Source organism: Oculina patagonica, unplaced genomic scaffold (genome assembly GCF_052425735.1).
Source record: "Oculina patagonica isolate OP01 unplaced genomic scaffold, crgOcupat unplaced106, whole genome shotgun sequence".
Lineage (NCBI taxonomy): Eukaryota > Metazoa > Cnidaria > Anthozoa > Scleractinia > Oculinidae > Oculina > Oculina patagonica.
Window position 1 is genome coordinate 3,391 of NW_027557039.1, and position 11,414 is coordinate 14,804.

The following is an 11,414-nucleotide window of genomic DNA, read 5'->3' on the forward strand; positions in this document are numbered from 1 at the left end:
GCGTACGTTCGCGCGGAATCACGTGTCAAGCAAGATCGAATGTTTTCTATTAAGCAGAACCTAGCAGAATATTTCATTCAGTAGATTTAAATAGCGAAGAAAATGACTGTAATTTACACGTTCTTCAGCCGCTGCGTTGTAGCTTTGGCGTTACAAAAACATTAAGACCGGCTCAAGAGTGACCAAAACCAAATTTCTCCTCACAATATCAATACTAAATCAGTAGAAGAGGTTATAAGAATTAACAAAATCATCACCACTCGCATGTCAATATCACTTAACAGGCTAAGCGTTCACGAATAAACACCCAAAGCGATATCTCATATAGCGTGAAGAAAGCACATGGAAGTCATAGTATAAGTATACAGTAGAATTAATGTATGCTTAGTGAACCAAAGTGCAATACAGTGCAATGTCTGTCATCTTTTTCTGCTCTTATTGGAGTTATATAACTGATCAACTTTACAAGCAATAAATAGACGTGAAAAGCGATCTATTTTTTAAATAAACTCTAAAAAGTGACACGAGACACTAAGCCCAGAGGGCTTTTGATTCTGATTTCTTTCAAATTCAAGGGAACCTCAAAAAATAGTTTTCTAACCGTAGAAAACAAAAAAAAAAGTAATAAAAAGGCGAAAATTACCAAGAATGGTTTTAACTGATAAAGATTAGGACGACAGATTTGACATTTGCTCCTTCAACAATGTAATATGCATAAGCGTGTGCACTATCGAGTTTTATAGTTCACCACTAAAGTTTCTCCGATTCTGATTGGTTTAAATTGAACACGTGACGCGATAGTGCCCGTCCGCCGGAGGGCACTATCAGCCCATAGTGCCCTCCCGAGCGCACCCGTGCATTTTTTTGTAAACAAGCGTGCCTGCAGACAAAAAAAACCAACCAAATTCACTGCATTTGGTGGGTTTCTTGTTTGGTTTTGTTTCGTTTGTTAAATTTCGGCTTTTAATTGAGTTTTTTATCCTGAAAAGTAAAAATAATTCACGATGCTCGTTTTTGTATGTGTGCGCGGAAGAAAATTTAGTGGTGAACAATAAAGACAATAGAGTGTTTCTGTCTCGGAACTATCGGTCTGATAGTTGCCCCGCGGAAATTTGATGTTCTTAAAACAAATATTAGCCCGAGAAGCGTAGCTTCGAGGGCTAATATGCTAGTTTTAAGAACATCAAATTTCCGCGGGGCAACTATCAGCCGATAGTTCCTCGACAGAAACACTCTATTGTTAAAATGGTGCACGCTTACGTACGTACACTGAATTTGCCAGCCAATTTTGTTTTGATTTATGCTATGCCAACAGAATACATTTACTTATAATATTTTGCATCGGACTTAGAAAAAGGTGAAAAACATGGATGCCACCCCTAATAAATACCTGTTAGGATAAATAAGTGTATGTATGTTTTCACATTTACCACGGTTTTATTAAGTTCGATCGGCCCATATATGGTACATGTTTAAGCTAGCAATCTCCTGAAAATAGCAACTGTCCAAACGTATCGATAAGCTAAGACGAAAACAAAAACGCTGAAAGCAACGAGGGTCGTAACTGTAAAAACAAATGGAATACCGTGTCACTATAACACAGTGAGTCACTTAGGGGTTCCTAGTATCTGCAGGGAAGGAAATGAACAAATCCATTTAAAATTTTCGAGGGAATGCGCGCTTCGTATTTACGATCTACTTATACCTACTTTTTCTTTTAGCTGTACTGAAACGTCTCCTAGGAACCGTATATATAATAAAAGTGTTAATACAACGTCCAACTGTAATGTTGCCTTTTACCTTTAAGTATTTGTGGTGCATAAAAATCTTAACCAAAAACGAACTTGGAGAGATCAATAAAATGTCGAGGAACGGATGCAGTTCTGTATCAGTACTACTAAGGGATGATGGAGAAAGATACACAAAGATACGATACGAGAACAAGACAAAATTAGCTTGAAATGTACACTGTACGATATTTCGGTTTCCAAAACAGCCTTCTAGGTGAGCTTAATTTTAAAACTAAAAATTCGTACAAGTAATTATAGATAATTCGTTTTGGAAACCGACGGAAATATCGGGCAGTATAATAGCTCTATAAATACGATTTCTGCCTTTGGGAGGATATTTCAATTTTGTTTTGTATTTTGCCTCTGTCGTCAAGACCAATTTACCGTTTAATTTTCGTTGTCTCTGTAGAACTTCGAAGTTCTAAACTTATTGTTTGCTTACTTGAAAAAATTGATTAGCTAGAGCTAAGAAATGAGGAAATAGCTTGGGTACGGCGTGAAACGTTGGCACGGGATCGCGTGACCTGGCTGGGGCATTGACGTCATCGGATTCTGTTTTGAAAATTTATGCTAAAAAAATCAGTTTCTCTCTTGACATATAAATACTCGACACGAAGCGAAGAACTTGAGTATTCACTTACGGTTAAATGATGGAGACGAAGAGTTTTCTTGCCGTGCTGTTTTTCGCTCTTTTGTCGACGGCGTTAGGTAAGAGTTGTGATTATTAATGCTATGAAATAATAACTGATCGAAAGGCGACTTCGCGGATATAGACTTTGTCAGTGATTCCTTCCGCCATCAGTCCTCCGAATCCACAGTAACTGTTGTGATTTGAACGAAATTTATGTCGGCGCAGACGTATTCAATTTCGACGGTTTCATGCTCATAATTTTGCATTTGTACGCTTACCTGTTCAGATTTGTTCCCGTATATGCGTTTTGTTTACACAGCAGTGTGCAAGCGCTTTTGTAGTACGTTGATTCTTCACACGCATTTGACGATTTTTTTATTCGAAATGTGACAAAAAAGACTAATCTTGTATCATTTTAATCACGGAACGAGGTCTTAAAGTTTTAAACGTTATATGTGACCGCAAAACGTGTAGATCGCGGTTTAAAAAAGTTCCGAAATTTTGAAAGCGAATAGTGCGTTCTGCTCTATTTTGACGGAAATAAGATGACGTCATTCCTTTTTAAGGAAGCGTAGCAGCGTACAAGGAAGGTTTCATGTAGTATGAGATATGAAAGGCTGTGAATGTGAATGTCTTTACGGAAGGGAATATATTTGTGAGTGATCCAGCATAAACAAGAACAGTCGGTCGGCCGTTCGAAAAACATTAAGATTACAAGGGACAGATCGCTTGGTCGGTGGTTATCAAGGTGGATATATACTAAAGGACGGTGCGAAACCTTTGGAAAGCAAATAATACTTTTGAACGTGCAACAATGCAAAACTAAGCTTATCAGCTTATCTTATCAGTCGGGAAGTTGTTGGTTTTGAAAGTGAAAGTATTAGGTCGTTTTCTACATCAGCTTTATCGAATTCAACACCCATCTCTCCCCCCTCTTCTCCCCTGCTCGCGCTCCCTCCCCCCGTATGGGGGGGGTTGGTCGAGGGGTGGGATTCATATTGTTTTGGGTCCATGAGACGGTTTACAGGACAAGATACTAGATGGCGAATCCAAAGGTGGATTGGGAGGTTTAGGTTGAAATAATTAGTGTTAGTCGCGCGCTCGCGTAGCTCTTTAAGCGGTAAATTTTCTTGATTTTTGTCGTCAAAGTGCACAATATTGTGGGTTTTGGACTGCAATCCTTTAGAGTTTCTACTAAAACAATAAGACTACTCGCCCTCGTTTTCTATGAGCAATAGTCAACTCGGCTGCGCCTCGTTGACTATTTTAACAATAGAGTGTTTCTGTCGAGGAACTATCGGCTGATAGTTGCCCCGCGGAAATTTGATGTTCTTAAAACAAATAGTAGCCCGAGAAGCGAAGCTTCGAGGGCTTATATGCTAGTTTTAAGAACATCAAATTTCCAAGGGGCAACTATCAGACCGATAGTTCCGAGACAGAAACACTCTATTGTCTTTATTGTTCACCACTAAATTTTCTTCCGCGCGCACATACAAAAACGAGCATCGTGAATTATTTTTACTTTTCAGGATAAAAAACTCAATTGAAAGCCGAAATTTAACAAACGAAACAAAACCAGACAAGAAACCCACGAAATACAGTGAATTTGGTTGGGTTTTTTTTTGTTTACAAAAAAAGTCACGGGCGGGCACTATCGATCCGGGCATTTTTCTCGGGAGGGCACTATGGGCTGATAGTGCCCTCCGGCGGAAGGGCACTATCGCGTCACGTGTTCAATTTCAACCAATCAGAATCGGTGAAAATTTAGTGGTGAACTATAATTGCTCATAGAAAACTTGGGCTCGTAGTCTAATTGTTAAAGAAAATTAACTTGTGTGTCTGATGTCTGTGGATAACCTCAGGGAAAACCCCACTACCGATATTTCCCGTTACTTGGGTCAAAATGCAATATTTGAAAGAAGCTAAATTATTTGCTGTTTTGTGACAATACCAAGTGTGATTTTGCAGTTGTCAAGAATCGAACATTTCATGTCGTGGCCATTATTTGGAAAGTAGGGCATACTTATGGCGAAATAATTTTTTTGTATAGAATCATTTATCAAATTATTTCTGTAATTTATTATTCATTTTATTAATTATTCTACCTTAAAGGTTGGCAAGAATGTTCTCTAGAACTGGCCCCAAATATCCAACTACCAATTACATGTAACACCACTTCATACGACTGCAGCCAGATGACGTGTTTAGCTACCTTCAGCCAAGAGGATATCAGGCTGTCCGTGGACATTAACCAATGGCAAGACCCTGTGACTGCTGACGTCACCGTGTCAGTTCCAGAGCTAAGATTTGATTGGTCAGCCAGATTTAAGGATGGAGAGAGGATCGAGCTTCCAGGGTTTCCACTGGGAATTGAAGGGTTTTCAATTGGAGAGGCCGATGTGTATCTGGAGTTTTCACTGAAGAGAGAAAATGGCACTGTGAATTTTAAGGTATTCTACCTTTTATCGAGAATGACATTTGTGAGCCCCTCCCAAGGGTTTCACGGAACATGGCCATAAAATAATTGGAAACAAAAGGAAAATAAAGCTGGGAACACGGGAACAAAGCTCTGTTTCTGGACTTTCTGATATTTTAGGTATCAAGGGAACAGAAGGGAATATTTTTTGGGAACATGGACCCCCTCTCCCTGGAAGAGTCTCATTTGCCTTTTTATTCCTGCTGAACTATCGCAAATCCTCTCATAATTATCTCTCCCCTCTTCAAAAATCCCTCCTCATCCCATTCCTTGTTCACACCACTAGAGAAAAACAAAAAATCAGTTACCTCACAGGCAGCGCATCTTCAAATACTTGGCCAGTAATCTCACGTTAGCCATTCGTTTGTACCCATCTAACTCTTTGTCATCCGTTACCTTCTTATTTTCTGTTTATTATTGCATCTATTATTATTATTACAACTATTTATATGCCCCCATTCCGCCTATTGTAGAGCATGTTTGTATTTTATGTAATGTTTGCTGACGGAATGACCTGTTTCATATCGTACGTTATTCATTTAGAGAATTTTGCCATGTACATAGTATTCTTTTACCAATGTACCTAAAAATTTTTAGATACAGTTTAATCCTGTCCAACTAGAAACCCCAACATTTTTGAAACGCAAATTTTCATTCGAAAATACCCCCCCCCCCCCCTTCCGCCGTATCTAACTAAGTCCTCCCCGAAAATAAGCCCATCTGAAAAGGACGTTGTCTATTTGCGGAAGTTCTCAGTTCATACAGAACAATTTAAAAGTGCGTTTTAAGCTCTGTTGTGAATGAGGTATCAACAGTAACTGGAGTTAAGAGTGAACATGTTTTGTTTTGTTTTGTTTTGTAACCAGGTTGATTTGCTGGCCTCAACAGAATTTGCAGTGAGATCTTATAAAATAACACTTGTTGAAGGAAAAATCCCAGAAGCCCCGGAACCTGAAATCGCAGTATGCCACTTTGGTAAGTGGATCACCTTTAAAATCTTTACAAGTACAAACCTCAACTTCAACCCCATTCCCAGGGTCTAAAGCCCGGTTCAGACGCCGAACTTTTCATGAGCCGAACTCAATTCGAATTTGGACCGACCCAAATTGACAAAAGTACGCCTCTTGATTCAGTCGCCGTACTTTTTGCCGTTCCGAGGCCGTTCCTAATAGAGTTCCAATAAAACCAGTCAAAATACATTATAATAATTTATGAATTAGGATCGGCACATGAAAAGTACGGCGTCTGAATCAAAGCCGTTCCAAAGTCGTTCCACAGGCGAAATTCTCGGCCAAGCCAGGCGGGAAGAACGGGTGAGCCGTTCCAAATTGAAATAGCCGTTCTAATTTGATTCAGACGCCGATTTTTTCATGTACTTAATTCAAAGAATTAGGTTCGGCTCGTGAAAAGATCGGCGTCTGTTCGGCTCGTGAAAAGATCGGCGTCTGATCCGGGCCTAAGAGAGACCCCGGAAACGAAGATGAAAGTTACTCGTAGGATATAGGAATCGATCGCCTTTTCAGCAAGCGAGCTGACAGTAACACCAGCTTGCAGAGCAGTGCTACCTATATCTTGTATATCGTTGAAATTCGACGTTTTAATTGCGCTTACTCTTTTTCATGTCTCGCCAGCATGACCAATTAGTTTGCAAATAGAACGCATTCGTTCATTACTCCTGATATATCAATAATAATAGTAATTTATATAGCGCTATTTATTTAGCTAATCTTTCATAGCGCTTTACAATCATAATGCTAAAATATAAAATAAAATCTAAAAATGCCTAACTAAATTAAATCAACTGAGCTAAAAATATCAATACATGCACAAAATGAAGTTTTAAAAGTTAAAAATCTAAAAACTAAACAGAAATCTACTGAAATAAAAAAAAACTATTAAGAATATTCCGCTGTTGGCCTGGAGTAAGACTAAATAGGGCACTAGCCAGTTCTCTGTTTTAGCGACTTTTTTATATCACGGACTGGAACGCGCAAGGAATTATATAATTTTCTGTTTTTACAAACTTGAAACTGGTCTTTTGCCTTACCATATAGCCATAGTGTACAAATGGTTGTTTCGACAGGGAAGTGATGATAAAGCGACCCATGTTGATAACGAGAAACAGTTCCAGTATTATCTTTTTTAATTTCTTATCATTTGATCTTCTTTTATCTCGTAGGATATTATAAAAACCGCTTCCAGAGGCTGCCCTTAATTTCAAGGGTTATGGTAATAACAAGTGTTATCGCGTTCTTGATTTTGGTCGTGCTGTCTGCTGTGTTCTGCTGCAAGAGGAATAGGGCCACTACCGCTGACCAGGTGAAAGTCAAGCCTCCTTCCTATGACGAGGCTACTTCCACCAAGACCAAAGTCCCTTTGCAGCCGCTGATCAACGAAGTTTAGGGCGCACAAGAAACTTTTTTTTGTAAATAGCAACTTACTGTAGTGTTGTTTGGGTTTTTGTTTTAAAATTGTTTTACCTCTTTAGGCGATCTTCGATCTTTTTCTTGTAAGATTTTATACAAAAAAATAACATTTTTAGTGAAAGCAAACTGCGTAAGAAACCTCTAGTAAGCAAATTTCTTATTTTAGGTATGTTGTAAGAGCTTTTATTTCAGTCAAAGAGTGATATTCTTTGGCATTTCTTAACATGATGGTCCTTGATATGTCAAGAGGGTCCAATATTAATTTGGAAACATTTTGAGCAAAACTTTCTATGTCTTCAAGAGATTGCCAGCAAGCACACATATTGTGAAGCGGCCGAGGTCTTAGCTTAAGGGTTTTAAGGAAGAGGGAGGGGATCAAAAATATATCCAAAAAATTTTAATCTATCCGAACGAGAGAAATTCACGGTCTCCAGTGCGTGTGCTCGCTTAATGTCGACCGCTATTTATGACTGTGATTTTACGAATTTAGCTGAGTGTTTAAAAGCAAAAACCGAGGTAATCACCCTTAGTCAATCACAAAGGACGCGGACAATCCATTGAACCAATCAACACTCGAAGCAAATACATGTAGCCGGCACAAAGCGTGGGAAAACGTGTGCCAGCGATTTACTTCTGATTGGTCCAGAAAGTGGTGCGAGTTTTTTAAACCAATCACTATAAGCATAGTGAAGCAAAACTAACAGTTCGGCGGATAACCAGAACTGGATATATGATTTCCTGTGTTCTGATTGGCTCATTCACCGACCAAAACATTGTTCAGACCGCGAAAGGACTAAGCTCCAGTAGGACGCTGAGCAAATATGGCGTCGGTCCCCGAGTCTTCCATGAACGAATACAACAAGCTCGAATGGTATAAGTAGAATCCCGATTAACCCACGTTTTCTTGAACCTCGAGCTCCGCATAACTAAAACCAGTGGTTGTTTTCCTTTGATGTATGTTACTTGTGGATTTACGCTTCAATTTAACGCACGCTTTCTCGAATCAATTTTCGTTTCCTCTGAAGTTTGGTAACTCAAGATTCCACCGCACTGCGCTGTACTTTTCATTATAAAGGATTTTTTGCACAAGATGTTGATTTCAAGGCTGACAGCCAAAGCATCGTAAACGAAAGAAAGATGCTTCGGCCTTAATATGTCTAATGCAGCTGAATATAATTTTTCATCAGGCCATTATGACAGTTGAAACACGTTTCAAATAGAGATCCACGTCGTGCGCCCGAAATGAGAGCCTGCTCGCAGGCTAAATACAATTTAGCACAGATTTTTAGATGGGATCGTTTCTGTGTCACATTCAATGTTTCAGTGATTAATAAAAACATTTAGTCTTCGAAAATGTTCCAGGTACATGTATGTTCAAAAGTTCTAATACTTTGTTCAGGATTATCCTGATAACAATATTCCTTGAGGTAAAAAATGTAATTAATTGTCATTCGTTTCTAAAAATTGACTGCCACTACAGCTTTCAATTCCGGCACAGAATTCAGATTTTAACAAACCCATGTTAGGTATCTTTCTTTGCTGCTGCCTCAGACACTTCATTCACTTTCTGTTTATACTCAAAATTTTGCTGTGTTTGTATTTTGTGTGCAAGCAGGGTTGAAACGAACATTACAGTAACTTGATTATAGCATTCAACATCACTCATTCAAAAGTTATTTTATTATGTTTATTGATCATATCATAACTTCCTTTTCCTGTTACTGCTTTCTTGCCATAACCTGCAAAAAATAAGATTTAGCAAATTGTATTAGTGCAATGAGAGCAGCTCAACTCACTAATTATTCCATCCTTTTACATATACTATATATCATTGGGAAGGGAAAATGATTCTGTCAGCATTTACATGCCGTTGAACTGTGGATTTTAGCTAGATCAAGATTCCCAAACAATATTCTACCATTTCTCGCAATCTCCACAGCCACTAAAATTTTACAATATGATGCCAAGGTCTGAATTGAAAAGATGATAGCCCCATTTGTTGAATTGTGCATTCACTGTATTGTATGGTGCTTTACCATGTGAACATTCCCCCATTATTGGACAGCAAGAGATAGTCAAATTTGGTGGAAAAGTGTGGTAACATTTATACCATGGGTGATGATACAGAGAAAACAAGATTTGTCAAAATAGCACATGTACCAGGCCAGCCCAGATTCTCCCCATACCCCAATCATGTCCACCTTAATTACCAGGTGGCTAGTTTCACTTTTTATCTTGTGTTTCATCCATAATAAAAAAATCTGTACTTGTCAGAATTCAAAGGATCCTACATGTAGGATCATAATCTAATATGGTTTTAAATTAAGGATAATATGGTGGATAGCTAAGCAGTTAAAATAGGGGAGAACAGCAATCACAGGAGCTTTGGATATACATGTAAAATTATTATAATTATCAAAGGTGCTCTCAAATTAAAATTCTTATTTTCAAGTGCCAGAAATGTTAACATGAATTTAAAATTCAGTCAATCACCCTCATCTAAACAAGTCATACAAAAGCAATAAAGTAAATACTACAAAAATACTATAAATAAAATCAAAGTTTAAATGAATTGATGTCAAATAAGTCAATGAGCCATGAGTGCATGATTCAAATAATAATAGAAGGTAAAGCCTGTTGTTGAGCCTAGTGGCTCATCAAGGCCAGAGCTTATCCTGATTTCTGTAGCATTAAGTGTCTAGGCATATTTCTACTACCCCTGGACAAGATGCTAGCCCACCACAGGGCTACCCCTGACTGTAAATTCACTAGTGCCCATTTATACATATGGGTTGGGGAGAGACTCTCCTCGCCCAAGAACACAACACAGTGCCCTGGCCGGGTTGGAAACCCGGACCGCTCAATCACTGCACCTCCCACAAATAATAAGTTATATAAGAGATGTTAACTCAAAAACGGTGTATGACATTTGCAGAATGCAGAATGCAGACTAAGAGAATATATTGTGTTACCTTTACCATTATTGAAAACTAACCGTAAACAGGCTAACCGGAGTGTATAGTAGGTTAACCAGAGTGCGTAGTTGGCTAACTGGAGTGAACTGTTCACTCAGGTTAGCCTACTACACACTCCGGTTAGCCTAAATAGCTTTTCGGTTAGCCTGTTTACGGTTAGCTTTCAATAATGGTAAAGGTAACACAATATATTCTATTAGTCTGCATTCTGCATTCTGCATTCTGCATTCTGCAAATTTCAGAAACCGGAATAAATGAGACAATTAAAGTGTTTTTCACACAAAGGTAGTTATAACCTATTGAACCACAATAATTTTGCCTGGATACAAATTTACCTTTGTGTGAAAAACACTTTAATTGTCTCATTTATTCAGACTCATTGGACTCATAAAACAGGGAACCACAGTTAATGCTACAGCCTGACCAGAATGACCAGACCCATGACAAAAAGACAAAATTGCAAACTGGATGCACAAAAAAACACCAGCTATAACTGGAGTTTCTTAATTTGTATGCAGAGCTGTTTTATTTGTGGCTGTGCTTTTATGTGATAAACAAGATGAATAAATTATTTGTATTGTTTTTAGCCAAGTATACTGATGGGGAATAAGAATAAATACAGCTTCAAATCGGGTCCACAGCATGGCATGTGTGATCGGTCAACGAGAAACACATCTGGCGAACTACATAATTGCATCTTCGAAAGCCGTGGAACAAGCGATGCAGTCATGGAACAACACGAAAATAACACCATGTAAAAGCAAATTTCATACAAATTTACGACATATTTTTTCCAAAGAGGACAAAAAATGCTACATACCTGATTTTTCCATTTATGTGTCGTCCTGTCGCGTCGAAAACAGAGCAAAAATAGCACAAAATGGTACGGTTTCGGCCTCGCAACTTGTGAAAGCTTCGCAAAACGCCATTTTCTTCTCCACGCAACAAATCTCTATTGTTCTATTGTATTGTGTGCAAAGCCTTGTGGGAAAAGGCCACTTTTTGGCCACAAAAAGAGCTCAGAAAAGAGAATGTATAGTGTGCCTAGCTTCGGCGGCCATATTGCCATTTCTGGTGACGTCACCAGATATCCAGTTCTGGTTATCCGCTGCACTG

At 38.6% G+C, this 11,414-nt stretch overlaps 1 protein-coding gene across 1 annotated transcript; it reads left to right on the plus strand.

Moving 5' to 3' along the window:
* Positions 1–2,353: 2,353 nt before the first annotated feature.
* On the plus strand, positions 2,354–10,013 carry LOC144639561 (uncharacterized). The gene is made up of 4 exons (XM_078498848.1): positions 2,354–2,498; positions 4,534–4,871; positions 5,764–5,872; positions 7,077–10,013. Exons 1-4 carry the CDS (start codon positions 2,438–2,440, stop codon positions 7,298–7,300), a joined length of 732 nt encoding a protein of 243 aa, XP_078354974.1. The 5' UTR covers positions 2,354–2,437; the 3' UTR covers positions 7,301–10,013.
* The last annotated feature ends 1,401 nt before the right edge of the window (positions 10,014–11,414 follow it).